The following is a 21,627-nucleotide window of genomic DNA, read 5'->3' on the forward strand; positions in this document are numbered from 1 at the left end:
TATATATATATATATAAGTCTTTATACCTTTAATTCTAGGTAATATAGACTCTATTATATATATCTTTTAATTTAGATTCTATCTAGTCTTTCCTAATAATCTACCCTTATTTCTTTCTATGCCCGAAGGCTAAGGTCCGAAGACCTATTTATCCGCGCGCGACCCCTTCATGGTCACGTGTCTATGTGACAACATAGTCCCTTATTTAATGCCCCTGGTGTGTACCTACTAATTTTATGGGGACTTTTTCGAGTTGTTACAGTGTCCCCTGCGGCATGCGGTAAAAACGCCAAACATCACCCGAAGAATTCTACATTGGGTCCGAGTCGCAAATCGTGGGACACACGGTCGAACCGTCTAGATTCGACCACCCCAGATATCACTTCTTCCAGATCTGTGGTTCGAATCCCCGCCATTCCGCCCTCCTACACAGACTACCGGGTCCGTGTACGCACGCAAGGGAGCCATCCCACGCGACCGTCAAGATCTATCAATCGAGATTTTCATATTTAAACCATTGGCCTTGTCTTCTCCTCTCTCGTATTTATAATATCCGTGCCGAGGTATAGTTTCGAGGTCGTTTCTTTCTATTGTTTGTCCATAAGCTGGTCTTCGACCGGTTTTGTTTTAATCCCGAGGTTCAAACTATCTACGGTGTCCCCTCCGCCCTCTTCACCGTTCTCACCTCCACACATCTTACCTACTCGAGATCTCTCTGCTTCCTCCTCCCCCCTTTTTTTCTTTTCTTCCTCTGAGCGCCTCTTTGCTACAGCAGCTCTATGACGAAGCAAGTTTTTTGGGTCTTCGTGGAGCCGAAATGAGCTCACCCCGGAATTTTCTCCGCCAGCCATGGGCTCGCCAGCCTTCGGACAACGAACGACCAGGCTGTTTTCAGGCAAAAAGAAAGAAACGATAATAATAATGGGTCGACCTACAGAGTACCGAGTACAATGACACCGGAACAGAGTATACAGTATATTCATCGCCTCGATTGGCACAGTCCAGGTTGTTGCAGAAAATCTTCGGGAACAAGAATTAACCGTCTGTCTCAATACCGCACGTCCTTGCTTAGTACTGCCCGTGTCGCCTTCCAATTCTGTTCTCTCGTCACGTTTCCTACAATATCTATACTACCCTTAAATCTGGCCCCCTTTCTTCCGGACCCGAGCTTCTTCCTACTCATGTTGAACATTGCGCAGGACAGAGAGGGCACAGTGTGTGGAACCCCCGAAACAGCCACATGCACAAGTGTGTACCTTCTGCATGGTGGGAGGGATGGACACGAATACCCACCTTCCGTACTGATACATACGTTGTCTATGGCCAGCAACGGACACACCAGCATAACGAAGCAAAAAGGCACTATCCTGAACGACCTACCCCGTATTCGTACAAAGTATGGATACTTTGTAGTGTACATATCAGGAGCCCCCTTCCCCGCTCGCCCCCCCTCGCGGCTAGACCCTATGCTCGCTCGCTTCTTACTTCGTGCAGGTGTCTCCACGTCCGTCTTGAGAGAGAGACGGCCAAGCAAAAGATCTTGTCCCATCCACCCACCCCAATCCCAGTCCCACCAAGAGTCCAACCCAGTTCTTCATCAGCCTTTATTATTACATACACGTACGTTGTACGGAGTACTGAATATTTCGAGTCCGAGCGCTCGGTCCACACCTCCCTGCCGCCTCCACGTCCACATACTCCAAGCTTCTAACCTGCGTCCACAATTTCAACCCACCCCCCGTTCCTCTCCATATGCACCACTCAGCTTCTGGCTTATTTTCCCGCAACAGGCGGCATGGCTTAATTCCAACGAATCCACAGCCGTTGCACTCCCCGCTAACGCTCCTCAACCCCAAAGTAATTAGTGTAGTTCAAAGATCCCCTTTCCACTCTTTTTTCTCCCACTGCTGTAACGGCCGACGATCCTCTTCACCCACCCATTTTGTGCTTCCGCCCACTCAACCCGTCCGTCCCTCACCTGTCCGCCTCCATCCGTTCCCATTACCCGTGAGCCTACGAAGAAAGGACGACTGTTGGCTCTGCTCGATCCAGCTTCGGTTCGCATAGCCTGCCTGCTTGCTGCTAGCCATGTTATAGAGGCGTTTCGTCAATTCGTGGCATGGCCTTTGGCGGAGCTGAAAGCGACCCAGACGCGAGACCTTGCGGCACCTGCCCTCCCCCTTCCTCCCCCCCCCGGGAACCACGCGATAGCCAGGCGTAGAGTGTGCCTACCCAGGCTTTCGTTGTCGCAAACCAGTTTATTCGTAACCAACAATTCTTCCCTCTCGACAAGGCCTACGTGGCTCGCACGCCTCGACTACTTTCCAGCATTCGTCCTGGTTGTTCATTTGGCCACGAATCATGACAACAATACTTGCGCCGCACCCTGCCGACATGAGGACTGACATGCCTGTCTCCCCAGCCAGCTCGTCCAACATGGCTCCCGGTCATGAAGCGAGAGGTAGTCCGCCACGCGTCATCAAACGGGAAACCAGAGAGGACGGGACAGAGAGAGGCAGGCGGCGCGAACGATCGGACGACAAGGACCTGGACGCTCGTGGTGATGCCGCGAACGGCGAAGATGCCAAGGGGGCCTCATCTCACTCTGATGGACCCTCGCGCAAAAGAAGAAGAAGCAGAAAAGGGTTGGATAAGAAATTTGAATGTCCTCACGAGGGCTGCGGGAAGAGCTATTCCCGTGCCGAGCACCTGTAAGTGTCGAGACACAAAAAATAACCTCAAAAGCGAGGACAAGTGGGTCGTTCGAGGGAGGGACAGGTGCAATCTGACACGGCATTGTATCAATCTAGCTACCGTCATCAACTCAACCACACCCCGAAGCAGATCTATTCTTGCGACTTTCCAGATTGCAATCGCACTTTTGTTCGTCTGGATCTGTGCAACCGCCACAGAGATCGCCATACCGCAAAGGGGTCTATCCTCGGCCGCAAAGATTCCACCGTCAGCCATGCATCGCCTACTACCGACCGCGCCCCTTTCGCAGCGCCGGGATCTGCATCTCCTGAGGCTAACCGGCCCGGCACAGGCTACCACAATGCTCGGCCTGCACCCATGCAGTATCAGCAGAAGGACGCCGGTGGTAGTCCCTACACACAGCATGCCCATACGCCTCCGCCATATGCAGCGATGACGACCCATTCGAACGGCATGGACGGGTTCATGCAACACGAGAATACCTACGGAAATATGCAAAGTCATTCAAGTTCCCAATCCGCCTCTGGGCCGTCCCGTCCCACGGTCCAGACAAGCGGACCGTACATGTCTCCAGTTTCTAACCAGCACACCTATCAGAATCAGCATCACAATACCACTCCGCAGTCGACGTTCGTGAGCCAGCAGAACTTCCCTCCGTTCAACCTACCCCCTTCGGAGTTCTCTAGTAGCACCGGAAACCTGAACCGTGATAGCGGGCAGCAGTACGCCCCCTCGACGCCTGCCGAATATACCGACCAGGCGCCGCACCAGTCCGGCGAGATGATGCTATTGGATCAGATGTCCATGCCCGGCACGATTCCTGTCTTTGGCAGCGATGGCGTTCTGAGCAAATCTCCTCATATTGCCATCCCCGAAGATTTTGTGGCATACCTGTTTAATACGCAGCAAGGGGACGGGTCACCTATTCCTGGCCAGATGCTACCTCCGGGGTACGGCAGCAAGTAAGTTTATATTCCCTGTCCTAAGATGGATGTCCTTTGTTCGCTTTTGGGTCCTTTGGACCACTGGCGGCGAATTACTTTCCTGTTTTTTTTTTGCCCTCTCATTTTCTTGGAGCCATGGCTAACGGTGCAAAGTTATAGCGATTACTCCACCCAGTACAGTGTTCCTTACCTTGGGACTGATAGCAGCGCCATGGGATATTTCCCAAGTGGCCCTCACCAGGTCATGGCGGTCACCAACCTGCTCGACCAAAATCTTCCGGAAGCGACCATCTCAGAAGAAAAGAGTCAAGAAATCTACGATCTCATCAACCAGAGGTTCGACGACACGGACCAGGCACCAGCGCTTCGACAACGAGAAAACATATTGGAAGGAGACCGCTCTGATAGCAATCATATGCTGAGCAAGAGGATGATGCAAGCATACATTGGGTCGTACTGGGTGCACTTCAGCGACCAGGTGCCGATTCTCCACAAGCCGACCTTCTCCCCCGACCGAACACCGAATCTGCTTCTGCTAGCCATGATGACGATCGGGGCCTCGTGCTTGGACAAGACACACGGACAGCAGATCACGAAGGCCGGTGCGCAGCTTTCCAACTTCTTGGCTTGGCATATCAGGTGGGAGATCTTCATGGACGTGAACTTCCGGCCGCCGGCGAAACTCTGGGTATTCCAGACACTGTTGCTTCTTGAGCTGTACGAGAAGATGTATTCGACTAGAGAGCTGCACGAACGCGCACATATCCACCACGCCACGACTATTACCCTAATGCGCCGCGGCAGGTCGCTCATTGGAAAGTCGGCATTAGACACGCCTCCCAACCCGCGAGACGATAAGACGAACGGATCCCGCCAATCCTCCACGTCCACGAGCGCGCATACGCCAGACGAGTGGTGGAGCAACTGGATTACCAACGAGGCCACGCGCCGGTGCGCTTTCGCGGCGTTCGTGATCGACTCGATTCATGCGACCATGTTCGGCCACTCGACGGTGATGGTGACGCACGAGATGCGGCTACCGCTGCCATGCGACGAATCATTGTGGAAAGCCACGAGCGGACAAGAAGTGGCAAGGCTCGAGTCGAACCTGCATTCCAACGGGGTCAAGCCGGTCTCTTTCCTAGAAGGCCTGAAGCGAACGCTGAGCCACCAGGAAGTGCAGACCAACTCGTTCGGTCGGACGATCCTCATGGCGGGACTCCTGAGCGTCAGCTGGCACATGAACCAGAGAGATCTCCAGGTCAACGTGCTGGGAGGCGGCGTGTCACAGGCACTAGGCGGACGCGACAAGTGGCGCGGGACGCTGACACGGGCCTTCGATGCGTGGAAGAAAGACTTTGACAAATCGCTACAGCGGAGCGAGGGCTCTGCGGATCCGTACCGGTTCGATCTGGCGAGAAAGAACGAGGCGAACGTGGTGTTCGAGAGCCGGACGGTGCTCCACCATCTTGCGCACATGGCGATGCACGTCGACATTGTCGACTGCCAAATTTTCGCCCGGGCGAAGCGGTTGCTGGGACGCGCCATCGGCCCGCAGGACCTCAACAGCGCGCAAAGACGGATGCGGGACTCGTGGGCGCCGTCAGCCAAGGCACGGGATGCGACGTGGTACGCGCTCCGGTTTCTCTGCTCGGTGCTCATGCCGGACGACGAGGGAGGGTCGCCGGGCTCGAATGGATACAGCAATGAGCTCCCGTACATGGCACGGGATGACGTGCTGCTCAACAGGCCGTGGGTGCTCTACTTTGCGGCGCTCGTTGTTTGGTGCTACGGGTTCGCTCTCGAAGGGCCGTGTCCGGGTGCGCCTGTCCCGACGACACAGCACGAAAAGCTGCGGCTCATGCGCGAGTACCTGATCGAGTACGGCAGCGCGGAGACTCCTGAGCACCTTAAGAACAAGAAAGGGATCAACGCGAACACGGCGTTGCTCATGGTGCTGAAGGACGGGTTTGAGACGACGCGCTGGGAGCTCCTCCACGAGGGAGCGACCCTCATTAGCAACTGTATTCATCTCAACGCCGGGGCAACGGTGTAGAGCATTTCTCCTAAGGGATGAGAGCAGCGACCAGTTGGCTTTACTTGGTGATTCGGGAGAGACAGAAAGGGATTGGGAACAGAGCTCAGGGCGCCGACTGCCGGGGGGGGGGCTGCTCTCTCTCTAAATTTTGAACGTCATGACTCACCACGACGGGGATATTCAAGGCATGGACGATTATTATATGGGATTCGCGCGGCTGGGTGAAAGAGAGAGAGAGAGAGAGGGTGAGAGAGAGAGGGTGAAGGGAAAGACCATGAGGCGAAAGAGAGGAAAGAGGAAGAAGACGGGTGCGGGAGAGGGAAGGAGAGAAGGAACGGATGTACATGAGAGCGAGGGGGCTGCATTCGGAATGCAGACCCCGTGATGAGTTTTTGGCGGTCTGTTGTGTACTGCCATGGTTTGTAACTATATTTCTCGTATATACCCTATCGCATCTGACGAAATAACACGATTTGTGAAGGAGACGAATAAAAGGCAGCAGTCGGGATTCCAAGGGGTGTGAGTGAGCGAAAATCTACGAAGTACTAAAGTACAGTATTAACTCCGATGACTCCGATGGAAGTGGAGGTCGCTTCGATTAATAATCCTGCGGGGCCTGCCAACGTACCTACCGTACTCTACTCGGGAGGTGTTTCCCTATTTCCCATTTCCCCAACTCACCTCCGACCGATGATATCGACCAACACTCATCACAATCATCACAATCATCTCACTTCCATCAGACGTCTAACGCTTTCGTCAAGTCATCCGTCAATGTAAACATGTCTGAAACGACGTGTCTTACTCTGCTACCAGCAGAAATCCTCCATAATATTCTCCAATGGGTCGACCCGCGGGATCTGGGCCGGTTGCCCCGCGTCAGTCGCTTCATGCGAGACTATATCCGCAGCAATCGTAAACTATGGAAAGATGCCTACTTGTATAATCTGGTATGTCATCAGGATGCCTTTATCTCTAGTTCTATTTCTATATTTTTCTCCTTCCTTCTTCTTCTTCTTCTTCTTCTTACATCGCCCCCACCGTCGTTCCGCATCCCTGGAACGCTTGCCTTGTCTAACAGAACGCACCAGGACGCACCTGAACGAGATATAGACTGGGAGCAGGAGCTTCGCGATGTTGTCCGACTACAACTCATCTGCGCTGCCCCCAGCCCTAACCGCTCGGACAACGAGAGGGAGCTCCTCTTCGTCCACAACGCCGTCACCAGGCTCCTTCGCCACGCATCCCCCACCGGAGGACCCGCGGCCCCTCGCATGCCCACGCACTCCGCCTCGCGCAATGCGAGCCTGCTAGCCCGGCTCTTCCGAGACGAAAACGCCCGCACCGCCTTCTTCACCCGGTCTTTCCTCTACCGCCGTTCGCGGGGGCCGAGCATTCTCAGTTTCGCGGAATGCAACACCCCCGTGCAGCAGGCGAGCGCGCAGCTGCACTGTCTCTGGGGGCGCCCCCTCCTCAACTCGGGCCGCACGCGCAGGTCTCGGATGCATCCTTTTGCGCTCTCCAAGGTGTACGACCTGCGCGAGTACACCGTGCGCACGCGCTGGGGCCCGTTCATGGATGATGGCTCCGACCGGGTGGACTGGGAGAAGATGGAGGCCATCATGCTGGTGCTTGGGAGTAACATCAACCAGGTCCAGGCTAGTTCACCGGCTTTTCTCAGCATGTGGGATTCTCCTTTTGCGGGGTCTTGGGCTGGTAGCTGGATTCCGACGCCCGGGCGGAAGCTGAGTGGTTTGGACTTGCAGGATCCTTATGGGATTTCTGGGACGTGGTTGAGGGTGAGCTATTCCCCTCCTTGTTTTTTTTTTTCGGGTTTTCGGTGGGGTTGGGGGACTCACTCCCTACCTATCTGCACCGCTTCATACACTAATACTGGGATTGCTAGGTTGTCTGTTTCATCGACTACAACGACTTCTTTGCCTTCAATTTTCTCGCCTCTCAGCGTGTCCCTGATGGTTATCCTTGTCCCGCTCTGGAGACTGGCGAGGCCACCCGTCTCATCCTCATGAAACTTCACGTCACATCCATCGAGCCCCCTGGAGAAGAAGATGGCCAGGGTCTCCCTGTGGTTCACTTTCGTGGCATCTCGCGGTCCCTCCATAACTCCTGGGACAACAACGCCGATTCGGACTTGCGAGGTGGGTCCCCCCTTTCCTCCCCCCTTTTTTTCTTTTTTCTTTTTTTTCTTTTTCCAAAAGAAAAACAAAATCATCGCCTGCCCCTGGTGCTTTTTTGCTGTCACACCGTCAAGAGGTTTTCTTTTTTGTTTGTCCATCGACGCTAATTTATTCACATAGGAACATGTCGACTGACTCGGGAGGGCGATGTCCGGTGGACCACCTTCTCTATCTTCGACGGCGAGGAACGCTGGCGGAGCGAGAGCGTCCAGGTTGGTGGAGTTAAGTCTGCCCGAGGGGTCCTGGGCAACTGGTTTGACGTGTATGTGTGCACAAACTTCCTCCCCAACCCCTCATCCGTTCCTTATATCTCCATGCTATCCTCACACGTAGACGTCACAGAAACTATGACCAGCACGGCCCCGCGGGTCCCACGGCGTTCTGGAAGCTGAACGACCCGCGGCCGTCCAAAGACAACGAGAGTGAGAACGACGAGGAGTTGCTAGTCGAAGACTTTTTGCACGTCATCGACAGTTTTAATTCGGACTTTGGCAGTGACGAGGAGTATGACGGGGACTACATCGTCGGCGAGTGGGGCGAGGACGACGAAGACGAGGAGATCGATGACGAAGAGGAAAGGGAGGCCATGGAGCACGAAATCGAGGCCTTGAACGACCCAAGTGTGGACATGACTGTGATTTTTAACCTTGGCCAAGGTGGTCCAGTTGGTGATAACCAGCCTCAGGGACCGGGGAACGGGCAAGGCCAGAGTTAAGGATGTGTGGGCCACGAGTTGGTGCTCTTTCAGCGACGGAAACAGGCGTAATGGGCGAATGGTTCCTAAATTGATCAATGTCCGATTACGATGCTACTCGACTCCAAGTAATATATACTCGATTCAGGGCTTTGATAGAGTGCGGAATCTGGACAGCAAAGGGATGAAACAAGCAATCTGTATTGGTTCCAGTAAATAGTATCGTCCCAAAGGCTCCTATAGGCTATTCGGACTCCTATTCCTGAAAGTTCTCAAATTACCATCCTCCCTCCGCACCCGCCTTGACCCCTCCTTCTCTCCTTTTCTCCTTCTCAAGCCTTTGCAATGTGAGAGAGCAGCTCGATGACGGTTCGGCTGTAGGCCCATTCATTGTCATACCAAGCAATGAGCTTCACAAACTTGTCGTTGAGTGAAAGTCCGGCGCCGGCATCGAAGACGCAGGGGATGTCGTGCCCATTCATGTCCATCGACACCACCGCGTCCTCTGTGTAGCCGATGACTCCTACAGCGAAGTGTTAGCAGGGGAAAAGGGGGGAAAGAAAAGAAAAGAAAAGAAAAGAAAAGAAAAGAAAAGAAAAGAAAAGAAAAGAAAAGAAAAGAAAAGAAAAAGGAGAAAAGGGGGAAGGTACCCTTCATAGGCCCCTCAGAGGCAGCTTTGATGGTCTTCTTGATATCGTCATACGAGGCAGGCTTCTCCAGGCAGCATGTCAGGTCGACAACCGACACATTAGGCGTAGGCACGCGCATGGCCATGCCGGTCAGCTTCCCGTCCAGAGCGGGAATGACCTTCCCGACGGCCTTGGCGGCCCCGGTACTGCTGGGGATGATATTCTGGGCGGCGCCGCGGCCGCCGCGCCAGTCCCTGGCCGAAGGCCCGTCGACGGTCTTCTGGGTCGCCGTGTAGGAGTGGATGGTGGTCATGAGGCCCTGGGAGATGCCGAACTTGTCGTGGATGACCTTGGCCAGCGGGGCGAGGCAGTTGGTGGTGCAGGAGGCGTTGGAGACGACGTCGGCGCCGTCGTAGGTCTTCTCGTTGACGCCGACGACGTACATCGGGGCGTCGGGCGAGGGGGCGGTGATGACGACCTTTTGCGGGCCGCCGCTGTCCTTCTTCTGCACGTGGGCTTTCGCCTTGTCGACGCTCTTGAAGACGCCGGTCGCCTCGATGATGTACTTTGCGCCCGACTTGTCCCACGGGATCGAGGCCGGCGACGAGTCTTGGTAGAAGTCTATTTTCTTCCCGTTCACTTCGAGGCTGGAGGCGTCTTTTCCTGGTTTGATGTCGCCCTTGAAGCGGCCGTGGGTGGAATCGTAATTCAGGAGGTAAGCCTGCCCGACCGGACAAAGGGGGGTGAAGTTGTCAGCATGATCAGACCTTATACTACCTTACTCTGAATGAGGACGGGACGGGAAACCCACGGCATATTTCGCATCGATGAAGGGATCGTTCACAGCGACGACTTCGATTTCTGGGTGATCGACTGCCACGCGGAAGACGAGGCGCCCAATTCGGCCAAAGCCGTTAATTCCAACCTTCAGGGGACTCGTGTTGCTCATGGTGGGATGGGTTGATACTGGTCGCACTTGTGAGATGAAAATCGAGCTGTTTCTTCTTGACTAAATGATATATATATATACGGAACCTTGTGGACTTGAAGCAACAGCCGCAGCTGATATCAAGTCATTCTGGGGCTCGTGTCTCGTTATATACTCTATTTCCTTGGGTGAGCCGACCAAACCCGCTCAAACTCAATAATATCAGCTCCATATTCTCCCCTCCTGGGCTACACGAAATGCTTATAGAAACGTGTGATCATAGAAGTTCTCCGAGTTCCCTCGTAGATGTATGATGGCGATTGTGGTGATGGGTGGAAGTGTGACGTTGCTCTGCGTCAACTGAGGGAAGCCGGCCCCCTTTCTTTTCACGTATACCCGTCATCGTTCAACCCCTTTTTTTCTCCCAAGGTAGTCACTACACAAGTCGTACGCACAACGGAATGGGCTCAGGGGTACATGGGGTCTGTATTACCTACCAGGCACATACCTTATAGAACAACCTCGGTGGTACCCTAGCGGAGAGTGTGCTAGGGGGACCGGTTAGCTGAGGGAAACACGCAGTCGATACTCGAGGCAGGCTTGCTCTTTAGTACCTTAGTGGTGCATCGTTGTGAAAGAGAGAAATACATCAAATCTGCATCAATCAATGCCTTACGTGACGAGATGAGAGCGATTCCCAGTGTCGGTTAGACGACAAGTATTGGTGACCGCGACTCAAGTTGTTTGGTCGACCAACCCTCCGGCGAAGGGTAGACGGATAGACAAAGCGGTTTACTCTGGAGCCATGCACCGTAGCGTCTGTCACCGAGGCCGGTCTAAGGCTTATTATAAGTTATAAGTACCAAATACGGACTTCGCAGTAGTGTAAGGATGAGAAAAGTGGAGAGGACGCGGGTGACTCGGGACTTACAGATGGATCCGCACGGCCGATGTCCGACCCAAACGCCGGGTCCGAGGCCGACCAGGAACGGAATGAAAGTCATGTTCTTATACCACTACCCAGATACTGGTCAAGGACCCATTCAAAACCCCACTCAATTTCAATGAGATTGACAACTGGTTCTGGTTCCTTTAGGGGATTCGAAAAGCGGAAGACTAGCCGAGCAAACTTAAAGGGTCAATGCCGAGCTCCAGAAACGCCGAGTTGTTCCCCCATCACCATGACGTGGACGTGGACGCGAGAATCAAGGCGGGACGGACCCATGAGTGTGGAAGCCCGATCCATGGCCCGGCCATTCAGTCCTCTTTAACAGCCGACTGGTTCAATCTTTATTCTTACATTGCTCAATCCCGACACGACCCCAATATAATTCATTCGATATTCTGAGGATAGAGCTTTAAGACCTCGACCGAAATTGAATGCTTTTTGCAAAAGTCCCGTCTCATTTTTATTCAGACGCAAGACTGATCTTGAGTGGGAGAGACCAGAAACTGGACGTCCGAGAACATCTCCCTCCACATCAATCACAACGTGCGATCAAAACATGGCGGTGAGTTCCTCGGCAGAGACGAGAGACAGCACGAATCGACCCTTCGAAGAACTCCCTGGCTAATGGAAACCACCAGACACAGCAGCCCGTTAAAGTCGCCATTATAGGCGCGGGGTATGTGGGGGCAACGACGGTCTACGCGCTGCTCCTAAGCCGTGCGGCCGCCGAGATCGTCCTCGTCGACATAGACGAGGACCGCGCCCGAGGTGAAGCCATGGACCTAGCCCACGCGGCGCCCTTCTCACATCAAACCCGGGTCTGGAGCGGGCAGTACGAAGACTGCGCCGGCGCGACCGTCATCATCCTCACAGCCGGCGCGAACCAGAAACCGGGCCAGACGCGGACCCAGCTCGCCGAGACCAACTACAACATCTTCAGGGAGATCGTGCCCCGCGTCGCCCGCCACGCCTCGAGCGAAGCCGTCCTCGTCGTCTCCGCCAACCCGGTCGACGTGCTCACCCACGCCGCCGTCACGTTCTCCGGCTTCCCGCCCCACAGGGTCGTCGGCTCCGGCACTTCGCTCGACTCGGCCCGCTTCGCGTCCGAGCTGGGACGACGTCTCCAGATCGACGCCGCGAGTATCCATGCCATCATTATCGGCGAGCACGGCGACGCGGAGATCCCCGTCTGGTCCCTCGCCACCGTGTCCGGTATGCATATCCGCGACTACTGCAGGCAGGCCGACCTGGACTTTGGCGACGAGGCCATGGAGCGCTGCTTCGAAGAGACGAAGCAGGCGGCCGGGCGCATCATAGGGCTCAAGGGCGCAACGGGGTACGGCATCGCCGCGGAATTGTTGCGTATTGTGCAGGCTATCGTGCGGAACGAGAATACCCTGCTGCCCGTCTCGTGTGTCGGGTCGTACGCCGGCGTCGACGACGTCGCCCTCAGCGTTCCCCGGAAGGTGAACCGTGACGGATGTCGCGACGCCGTGCCTCTGCTTCTGAATGAGGAGGAACAGAAGGGTCTCGGAGAATCTGCGCAGAAACTGAAGGGCATCATCGATTCCCTTCAGTCATGAATCAAGGCGGCGGATAAAGGGCAGACACCACTCGTTGGTGGTCTGTAAAGCTCTCGGATGCAACTCTCCACCTTAACACGTCGCCAATATAAGGTACTTCATAAGACCTCTGTTCGTCAGTTCTGCCCGAGGCGCGGAGCTACCGCCGGCCATTGTTGGATATAATTGTTGCAGATGAGACTCTCGATTATCCTTGTTTTTATTGAAGGGGGTCAAATTGATGTGGAATAAATGATTACAGGGGGACATGCTTCGGAGTAATTACTGCGCAATTGTTCGGACTCTGTCGGTAGATAGTTATTCCGGTTCCGGCGAGGGGAGGGACTTTCTTCTAGCCGGTCCGACAGCAATTTCGGTGACGTAGTCGTTGACTTCGACGAAGCCCAGCCATCAACCTGTTGTATCACCTCAACAAATACCCGTCGTGTCTCCAGCCAACATGGTCAAAAGGCCCTGCTATCCAAATGCTAATATCACGCCGAAATGAAGTGAAGAACATATCATGTCAGATTTTCTATCACATTGGCTCGAAGAACACACTGCGGTACCGCCGGAAGATTTATGCCGAACGTCGGTGTCCGGATTTTCAGGGGCTGTCAGCTGTCCTTCCATGTTCCGTTATGCTGCTTTTTTGCTGATGAAATATCTGGTCCGAAAATCTTAAGAGAGGAGAAATCCATCCAGGTACTAACGACTCCGTATGTACGAAGTAAGAACGTTCGGACGTGATGATATCATCACCTGTCATCGTGCTGCCCTATCCACTGATTGGTCTTGCTTTTCTCAAACAAATGATGATGTCGATGATGCCATTCATGGTCTCGCCTTTCACACGGGCATACCTACCAGCCAGTCTCTATTCGACAATGATGGATCATCGACCTCCACTAACATCTGCTTCGAGAGATGACGGAAGAAGGTACGATGTATGTAGTGCAAGGTAGGGTAGGGGCAATCCGTGTTATGTATAAGGCAAGGAACGCATCTAATGGAAAGGCCAACGACACCGAATTCTTTTCTTTTTCATATCTCCACTCAAGGTTGAAATCGATTTTAATGCTCACCCGAATTGCAGCTCGCCGACTAACACTTCAACCAACTTCCATTCGATCATTAGCCAACACATCACGAACCAAGTTTGTAGCCCCGTTCCACGTAACAGCCAAAATGTCCGCGGAAAGTGGTCAGTTCAAGCCCGTCTCGGAGAAGCAGGCCCAGAATCTGCCCGGGTAAGCTCCTCTCTCTAGTTCATCACGCCACGAGGTTTAGGACCATGGTCTCCTTGTTCAATGAACTAACTCTGCGATCATTAGGTCGGAGCAAGCCATGCAGCCCAAGAGCGAACCCAGCAAACTCGAAGGCAAGGACCAGCTCCATGAATATCGAGCCGCTGGCAAGCTGGAAGGATCCAAGGCGCTTATCACCGGCGGAGAGTAAGTTCAATGTGCACCCCGGTACTCGTACCAGACCTGAGTCTCTAATACTTCGTCCTTTCCCCCGCCCCTCACAGCTCTGGAATTGGACGGTCTGTCGCTGTCTTGTTTGCCCGCGAGGGCGCAGATGTGAGCATCGTCTACCTCCCGGAGGAACAAGAAGACGCCGAAGAGACCAAGAAGATGGTGGAGAACGAAGGCCGCAAGTGCCTACTCATCTCCGGCGACCTCATGGACAATGAGACATGTCATAAGGCCGTCCAGAAGCATGTTGAAACCTTTGGAAAGATCCACGTTCTCGTCAACAATGCCGGCAAGCAGATTATGTGCCCTGATTTCAAGGAGATCGATCTCGCCAATGTTGAGAGCACCTTCCGTAGCAACATCCTGCAGATGTTTGCCATTACAAAACATGCGCTCCACCACATGGAGAGAGGCGGCTCGTGAGTCCACACCTTGCTTTCATTCAGGACATGACGCTTCGAAGAGAAACTCCCTTTGTGCTGATCGACTTCTATCCGTTTTGCAGTATCATCAATACCACGTCCACAGTGGCTTTCCGGGGCACGGCTACCATGGTAGACTACGCTGCCACCAAGGGCGCCATCACATCCTTCACCCGATCGCTCGCCAAGCAGTTGGTATCCAAGGGTATCAGGGTCAACGCCGTCGCCCCGGGTCCCGTCCACACTCCGCTCCAGCCGGCATCCCGGCCTGCGGAGCAGATGGAGGGATTCGGCGAGCAATCGCAGCTCGGCCGTGTTGGTCAGCCGAGCGAGATCGCACCCAGCTACGTCTTCCTTGCCAGCAAGGACTCGACGCTGTACTACGGACAGGTTCTTCATGCCTATCCGCTGGGAGACTAAACGCGATGCAGGGACGGAGAGAGGGTGAATTAAGCAATGTTTATCCAGCTGCCAAACATAGCTAACTAATGGGATGTATTGGTCAAGACTGATATTAACTACCAGGTAGGAAGCAACTCTGAAATGATGACTCCCTGCGTGTATTTCCGTAGCTTGGAACTCCCAGACGGAACTGGAAATGAGAGTAGCAAGCCGGATACTACTCCAAATCACATCGCGATCGTTACCCCACCGGTGACCTAATGCTGATATCGTTTGCGTAACAACGGACATATTAGGCCGTCCCATTATGAGTGCCGCGTCCAGAGCTAAAAGCTACATTCACCTTCAGGTATACTTGACCCCAACCCTTTATGGCAGATCATATGGGTAACTTGGCTTTCTTCACCCCCTTCATCACAAATTCCCAACATGGCAGGCGCCAGGCGGCAACGACAACGAGTCCTACAACAAGAAAGACGCGATGAGCCAGGCACACACGAACCGGGTCGATATGAGCGCCGTCTCCAATAAGGCAACACACGGCTCCGCAAGCATCGATTCAAGTAATTACGGCGGCGGAGGAAGCGAGATGTTCAACTGCCCGGAGTCGGTCGCTTACACCGAGCACATCGACTACCCGACTTCGACGGGCGTGAGACATCATGAAGAGCAGCTTAGTTCCACCGGGACCTACCAAAGCAAGGATGTCGACAAGAGGAACGATGGGAGTGAACATATTCACCGAGTTTATGATAACCCCAACACGGATACACGGGTCGAGCGGGACATTGAACGAAGGGGGGATGGGTCCATTACGCATGTCCACAAGATGTATAGGAACGCAACTACCGGTGATGGGTTGTGAAGAGCTGTAAATGGGGTACCGGGGGCGAACGCACCGGGATATCTGATGCTCTAGGTGTAGGCATGCCGGATGCCAGAAGACGGAGAAACTTGGGACTGGAGACGACGCATGTAGATCTCCCGCGGGGCTGTCACTCCGAATATGGATAGATTGAAAATAAGACCCTACCTGGTAATTTACACGTGTTACCTACTCATCATCCGCAGATATTTCCACCGCGCCTCCACCCCGCCCCGGATAATGCGACACTGGCCATGCCGACAATGGCAGGTTACCATGGTTGAGATGTTGATCACCTCCTTGTGAAGCAGGGACTGACGAAGCTTTTTCATTTGTGGAGAAACAAAGCTCAGCTGGAGAAGTGCTCCAGTCCGCGCGGGAGGAGAAACAGCGGAATGAAGCTTCCGCTGGACTCTGCTTTTTGCTACATATATGTCTGGAATCGCGTATACCTTTGAGATCATCTTGAAGACTTGACGAGTCCAGAATATCAAACATAAGATAGAGTTATTCATACCGGCGCGTTAATCTGTTCTGAAGACTATTCCATCGGCACCTTGCCCAAGACCATCAGTCGAGAAGCTTTGTCATAGGAAGCCGAAGTCTCGCAGGGGCTCGTCCCCCCACCGAGTCGCAACTAAGGAGACTTCGGCACATTCTTGTATTAGATTCCTTTTCGACAAATCAAATCAACCCATCTTCGTTTTTCCATCAAGATGTTCCAGAAGCTCGTTTTGCTCGGGGCGGTAGTCAGTGGAGCCTGGGGTCATGCAGTTATGACGAACCCAAGGGCTCGCAGGGTGTGTACAAGACAGCTTATACCGTCACCGAACGACTAGAGCGCGGTGAGTACATATGGCAAGACCCTCAACCGTCGACCGTGTGGCTGGGGCAAGATGGCTCATTTTTTTGATTTTCTTTTCCCCCCTTCTCGTTTCTTCTAGACATCACGGGGCCTGTCGAGAATGCAATGCAATGGGCCGATGACGATTATAACTGCAACGCATATCTCTGCCGGGGGTACCAATTCGAGGATAACTCGGACAATGTCCATGTCCATGTCCTGTCGGCTGGTGACGTGATAGACATCAAGATCGATCTTGTCGCCGGACATCGACCCGGCTACTCGGTGAGTTTTCATTTGCTTCCCTTTCAACGGCCTCCTCCCCCCTCCCACCCAAAAATAAAAAAAAAAAAAAATTACAAAAAAGGAAGAAAAGAAAAGCTTGGCCTGCTGCAGCGCCTCGACTTACATGGTTGATTTTTTTTTTAAAAAAAAAGAAAAAAAGAAAAAAAAAGTGTCTGTCATCGACTTCGCGACGAACACGGTGGTTGGAGAACCCCTTATTGCATGGGGTGACTGGCCCACGAGAGAATCCCACTGGGGCAGTTAGTAACAACCCCGCCACACCGGTGATATGGTCACCGGACCTCGAGAAGTCGAGAAGCTTTCGAACTAAGTCATGTCGCGCCGAGTTTCATGTGACCATCCCCGACGGGTTGGCGTCTGACTGCGACGAGGCCGGAAAGTGGGTGGGGTTGACTCGTCTAGGGTGGATGGTTGATTTTCCGACAGGAAAAGGAGTGTGGATCAAGTTGATGTTCAGTTGGTTTACGATGTTCATAATAATGACATGTCTTGGGGGGAAATACATGTCAACGTCTGAACTTCGTCTGGTGTTTGCTTCGTAACAACAATCCGAGGGCCAATCGCTGGAGTTTTGGCGAGAAATAGAGTTCGACTAATGTGTGCTAATGTGTCCGCGTTGTGTCCGAACATCGAAAACCGGGCGGCTTCCCCGGATTTCTGTTGCTGTTGGAAGAGTTCCTCGAAGAACTTCGTGGATGATGGACGTGTGAGACGGAAAAGCGTGTGGGAATCGGCTGGACCGATTTTATGGGACCTTCTCCATAATTATCCGCAGCACTGTTATGTACGTAATCAAGGGACCACGAGACATAACGCCCGAACCTGACTAAGGCTTGCCACGGACCTCGGTAAAAATCGGAAAACGGCCATGGGGGTCTTGAGCTTGTGGGCGGCGTCTGCATCGCCAAAAACATCCATCGAAGTCCACCAGTCCACCAGTCCACCACCAACGTTCCACCGAAATACCCAACTTTCCCGCTCTTCTCGACACCCCAATCGCCCCAAATGATACCATCATAATTGTCGTCGATACCGTCTTTTTCGTTCTTTATTTTCAATCGGCCAATGAATGACCCTCGCCGGCACGAGTAAGTGCCCAGGTCTCCAGGTCCCAGTCCACTGCGGCCCGCCGCAACAAGAACGCTTGACAGCTCAAGATGGAGTTCGTAACCGCCCTACGGGGCTCCATCGACGACCAGAAGCCCTCCCTCTTTGAGCTTCTTTCCGAACAACAGCTCAACTCCCTCCTCCCCCCGACCATCCGATATCTTCTTACCATCGCCACCCAGCGCTACCCCCGCTACCTCCTCCGGGTCCTCAACTCGTTCGATGAGCTCTACGCCCTCCTCATGCTCCTGGTGGAGCGCCACTACCTCCGAACCCGCGGCGGCTCCTTCACGGAAAACTTCTACGGCCTCAAACGCGAAAAGGCGCTCCACGCCGAGATCCCGCGAGCGTCGACCCATGCGCCCGCCATCGTCCGCGACGCACTGCGCCTGCGGTCGCGCGACGTGTGGAAGAACCTGGCCGTCATGGTGGTCCTCCCCTACCTGAAGCGGAAACTAGACGAGGGCTACGAGGTGAACGCCCCCCGCGCCCTCCTCGGCGCCGCCTACACCCGCATGCCCGACAACCCGACCGTCAAGCAGCGCCTGCTCCACTACTACCGCTGCTTCCTCACCAAGATATACCCCAGCGTCAATGCCGGCTACTACTTCGCCCTGCTGGCTTTCAACCTCGCCTACCTCTTCGACAACGCCAAGTCCCACGACCCTTTCCTGTGGCTCATTGGCACGAGGGTGCGACGCATGACGGCCGAGGATTACCGCGCCATCGAAGCCCTCACGGCCAAGTCCGGTGGTCGCAAGGGACCCGCCGCCGCCCCGGGCTTCCGCTCCCTCCTCTCCCCGAAGGAGCTGGGCCCGCGCATGCTGTCCAGCCTTTCGATGCTGCTACCGCTGAGCATCTTCGCGCTCAAGTTCCTCGAGTGGTGGCACGCGTCCGACTTTGCCAAGCAGCTCTCTCGGAAGGCGGCCGATGCCATCGATTTACCGCCGCCCATCGTCACGGGGTTGGAGAGGAAGAAGAAGAAGAAGGAGGAGGAGGAGGAGGGTGGCTCCGGCGGCGCGTCTGCTGCTGGCGAGAAAAAGGGCGAACAGGCGGCCACCGACGCCGAGGGAGACGAAAGCAAGGAAGGTCTTTTGACCGATGCCGAAACCGCGCCCATGGCTACTTCATCCCTGCTCCCGATCCTCACTGTCTCTGCCCCGGAGGATACGAAACTGTGTCCCATATGCGCCGGCGACATCGTCACCCCGACGGCGTGCCAGACCGGCACCGTCTACTGCTACTCGTGCATCCACCGGTGGTTGGAGGGGACGCATCCGAAGCAGGAGGCTTTCATGATGGATAAGGAGGGCAAGTGGGAGAGTGGGATGGGCCGGTGCGCCGTCACTGGCAGACGCGTCTTGGGAGGCACCGAAGGTCTCCGCCGCATCATGGTGTAAAAGAGCTAGGAACGAGGCATTCGGTATATTATGGGACGACGAGCTTAACAATTGATTCTGCATGCCGCGGAAGTATTTAGAGAGCCTTTTTGTATGTATATATATTTTTTCTTTTCCTTTTTTTTCTTTTCTTTTTCCCTTTTTTACGCTTTATTTTGGGGTGTACTGGTGTACAAGAAGGGATGGAAGAGAGCATGTGGGACTGAGCGTGGCATGGCACGTGGATTGGCGTTGACGGTATTAGGTGTTGGGGTTTTTTGGTATGTCTCACTTTTTAATGTTGTCTCACTTTTCAACATACCCGCCCCTTTTCCCCCCTTGAACCAAAAACGAGCATGCGAAAACTAATAGACAACTCGGCCGAGCCGCCATTGGAATTCCATTTCTATAATTTGACTTTGAACCAGCTTTTTTCTTTCTTTCTGTTTTCACTTCTACCTTGGTTTTCGACACGATTCTGTCCGTTTCGCGTAAAGTCGAGAATCCCGCGATGCCTATTTTCTCCACTAAAATAGGAGACCCTCATTTTTGCTTTAAACCCGACGAGACGGTTGGGACCGCGGGGTACGCGATACCCCCCGCGAGAATGTGACGAAGACGGGGAAGGGTCGGGAGCTTGTCACTAAGCGTGGGCTCCTTATGGGGAAGTTATGGGGAGGCACGCGACAACCCCTGACTCGCGGTAGAGGATCACCACCAAGAGCCTGGACGCTACGAAGTTCGTGACCGCGACGCTGTGGCAAAAGAAGTTATATAAGTAAAGTGAGGCCTTCTTGTCCCCCCCTCTACTGCCATCCATCCCATCGCTAGCCTTGAGCTTTATCCATATCATAGATGGTCTCTATCTGCTACCCGGATTTTTGGGTAATGCCAGCGCCATTGTCATCTCATAAGACTCGCCCATTATTCACATCATTATCATGGCGTATAGTCTCTCACAGTCATATTGCGGCGATAACTTCGCCTCACAATTCAACTGGTTCAACGGCGTAGACCCATCTCGTGGGTTCGTCAGGTAAGCAAAGCCTTCGTCCATTGATTGCACTTACACTGAGAGCCAGGATCACCGTGCTGACCCCTATATCAAAGGTACCAGAGTGAACCTGATGCGCTCGCCAAGGGCCTGTATTCAGTAGACCCAGACACACAAGTTGTCACTATAAGAGTGGACAGCACCAATACCTACCCCCTCGATGGTGGCCGGCCCAGCGTGCGGCTTGAGAGCAAGCAGGCTTATAATGGCGGCCTTTTCATCGGCGACTTCTCTCACATGCCACCGTCGGATTGCGGTCTATGGCCAGCTTGTAAGTATACCATTTCACCCAAGTCCTGAACATTCTCACCATCTTTCCAATGCTGACTTGAACCCTTTACCGTAGTTTGGTTGTATGGCCCTGACTGGCCGGCCAATGGTGAAGTCGACATTATCGAAGGAGTCAACACGGCGACGAGGAACCTCCTGACGGCACATACGTGAGTAGCTCACCATTTCCCTTCTCTTCCCCCTTTTCGTGACAAGACCCATTCTAACCCGTCCTTTTCAGGGCCCCCGGCTGCATGCTCCCCCAGGACGTGAAGAACATGGTTACAGGAGATCCCATCTCCTATAACTGCGCCAGTGGGGTAAGTTGTTATTCTTCACCCTCTACCCGCAGTGAACCCCTATTCTCTCCATACCACTTGAGAATGACCGTATGCTCACATGTAGTCCTTCACAACAGGCCTACAACGCGACCGGCTGCAGCTACTTTGCAACTTACAGCGACAAAGCGACCTACGGCGACGGCTTCAACGCCGTAGGAGGCGGCGTCTACGCCATGGACTGGACCCCCGAAGACATTCGCATCTGGCACTGGCCCAGACATTCCGTCCCACGCGACATCATCGAGAAGAGACCCGACCCGAACTCGTGGGGTCGTCCGATGGCGCTGTTCGGGGCATATTCGTGTGAGCCAGGCCGGTACTTCCGCGACATGAACCTCATCCTGCAGACCAATTTCTGCGGCGACTATGCCGCTGGCGTCTGGAGCTCGGACGGCGCTTGCACGAAGCTCGCGCCCACTTGTGCCGAGTACGTTGCGAACAATCCGTGGGCTTTTGGTAATGCGTAGGTGGCCCCAATCCTCTTGCTTTTACCCTGCCCCC

The 21,627-nt window shown here is 54.0% G+C and overlaps 12 protein-coding genes across 12 annotated transcripts in view; 8 read left to right on the forward strand and 4 right to left on the reverse strand.

The window, feature by feature from the left end:
* Nucleotides 1-568: 568 nt before the first annotated feature.
* On the reverse strand, nt 569-1,148 carry SODALDRAFT_329870 (hypothetical protein). Its single transcript, XM_028611071.1, has one exon. It carries the CDS (start codon nt 850-852, stop codon nt 589-591), a length of 264 nt encoding a protein of 87 aa, XP_028468000.1. The 5' UTR covers nt 853-1,148; the 3' UTR covers nt 569-588.
* SODALDRAFT_90681 (hypothetical protein) lies at nt 761-2,205 on the forward strand. Its single transcript, XM_028615771.1, has one exon. The coding sequence runs from the start codon at nt 952-954 to the stop codon at nt 1,864-1,866; it is 915 nt and encodes a 304-aa protein (XP_028468001.1). The 5' UTR covers nt 761-951; the 3' UTR covers nt 1,867-2,205.
* Nucleotides 2,206-2,437: 232 nt separating this feature from the next.
* On the forward strand, nt 2,438-5,716 carry SODALDRAFT_270482 (hypothetical protein; the record flags this gene model as incomplete). Its single annotated transcript, XM_028607718.1, has 3 exons — nt 2,438-2,712; nt 2,812-3,678; nt 3,820-5,716. The coding sequence occupies 3 exons, from the start codon at nt 2,438-2,440 to the stop codon at nt 5,714-5,716; spliced, it is 3,039 nt and encodes a 1,012-aa protein (XP_028468002.1).
* Nucleotides 5,717-5,758: 42 nt separating this feature from the next.
* On the reverse strand, nt 5,759-6,216 carry SODALDRAFT_90671 (hypothetical protein). The gene has a single exon (XM_028615770.1). It carries the CDS (start codon nt 6,042-6,044, stop codon nt 5,802-5,804), a length of 243 nt encoding a protein of 80 aa, XP_028468003.1. The 5' UTR covers nt 6,045-6,216; the 3' UTR covers nt 5,759-5,801.
* Nucleotides 6,217-6,386: 170 nt separating this feature from the next.
* Nucleotides 6,387-8,332, forward strand: SODALDRAFT_329873 (hypothetical protein). The gene is made up of 4 exons (XM_028611072.1): nt 6,387-6,648; nt 6,790-7,497; nt 7,605-7,857; nt 8,017-8,332. Exons 1-4 carry the CDS (start codon nt 6,481-6,483, stop codon nt 8,286-8,288), a joined length of 1,401 nt encoding a protein of 466 aa, XP_028468004.1. The 5' UTR covers nt 6,387-6,480; the 3' UTR covers nt 8,289-8,332.
* Nucleotides 8,333-8,922: 590 nt separating this feature from the next.
* On the reverse strand, nt 8,923-10,168 carry SODALDRAFT_338066 (glyceraldehyde-3-phosphate dehydrogenase; the record flags this gene model as incomplete). The annotated part of the gene is made up of 3 exons (XM_028612747.1): nt 8,923-9,113; nt 9,241-9,940; nt 10,031-10,168. 3 exons carry the CDS (start codon nt 10,166-10,168, stop codon nt 8,923-8,925), a joined length of 1,029 nt encoding a protein of 342 aa, XP_028468005.1.
* A 1,028-nt stretch (nt 10,169-11,196) lies between these two features.
* SODALDRAFT_348493 (L-lactate dehydrogenase) lies at nt 11,197-12,679 on the forward strand (the record flags this gene model as incomplete). Its single annotated transcript, XM_028613372.1, has 2 exons — nt 11,197-11,658; nt 11,735-12,679. Exons 1-2 carry the CDS (start codon nt 11,653-11,655, stop codon nt 12,677-12,679), a joined length of 951 nt encoding a protein of 316 aa, XP_028468006.1. The 5' UTR covers nt 11,197-11,652.
* A 1,167-nt stretch (nt 12,680-13,846) lies between these two features.
* Nucleotides 13,847-14,978, forward strand: SODALDRAFT_273184 (general stress protein; the record flags this gene model as incomplete). The annotated part of the gene is made up of 4 exons (XM_028607883.1): nt 13,847-13,908; nt 13,993-14,112; nt 14,190-14,555; nt 14,642-14,978. The coding sequence occupies 4 exons, from the start codon at nt 13,847-13,849 to the stop codon at nt 14,976-14,978; spliced, it is 885 nt and encodes a 294-aa protein (XP_028468007.1).
* Nucleotides 14,979-15,276: 298 nt separating this feature from the next.
* On the forward strand, nt 15,277-16,019 carry SODALDRAFT_329877 (hypothetical protein). Its single transcript, XM_028611073.1, has one exon. The coding sequence runs from the start codon at nt 15,442-15,444 to the stop codon at nt 15,823-15,825; it is 384 nt and encodes a 127-aa protein (XP_028468008.1). The 5' UTR covers nt 15,277-15,441; the 3' UTR covers nt 15,826-16,019.
* Nucleotides 16,020-16,341: 322 nt separating this feature from the next.
* Nucleotides 16,342-17,000, reverse strand: SODALDRAFT_329878 (hypothetical protein). Its single transcript, XM_028611074.1, has one exon. The coding sequence runs from the start codon at nt 16,937-16,939 to the stop codon at nt 16,766-16,768; it is 174 nt and encodes a 57-aa protein (XP_028468009.1). The 5' UTR covers nt 16,940-17,000; the 3' UTR covers nt 16,342-16,765.
* A 1,132-nt stretch (nt 17,001-18,132) lies between these two features.
* On the forward strand, nt 18,133-19,482 carry SODALDRAFT_348495 (hypothetical protein; the record flags this gene model as incomplete). Its single annotated transcript, XM_028613373.1, has 1 exon — nt 18,133-19,482. One exon carries the CDS (start codon nt 18,133-18,135, stop codon nt 19,480-19,482), a length of 1,350 nt encoding a protein of 449 aa, XP_028468010.1.
* A 920-nt stretch (nt 19,483-20,402) lies between these two features.
* The window catches only part of SODALDRAFT_272464 (hypothetical protein), a gene marked incomplete at both ends in the record, with an annotated part of 2,186 nt that continues 961 nt past the window's right edge, over nt 20,403-21,627 (forward strand). The window contains 5 exons of the mRNA XM_028607836.1: nt 20,403-20,497; nt 20,572-20,786; nt 20,862-20,955; nt 21,027-21,105; nt 21,204-21,589. Of these exons, the coding sequence (XP_028468011.1) occupies nt 20,403-20,497; nt 20,572-20,786; nt 20,862-20,955; nt 21,027-21,105; nt 21,204-21,589 (869 nt within the window). The remainder of the gene's footprint in view (nt 20,498-20,571; nt 20,787-20,861; nt 20,956-21,026; nt 21,106-21,203; nt 21,590-21,627) is intronic.

This window comes from Sodiomyces alkalinus, assembly GCF_003711515.1.
Source record: "Sodiomyces alkalinus F11 unplaced genomic scaffold SODALscaffold_2, whole genome shotgun sequence".
Lineage (NCBI taxonomy): Eukaryota > Fungi > Ascomycota > Sordariomycetes > Glomerellales > Plectosphaerellaceae > Sodiomyces > Sodiomyces alkalinus.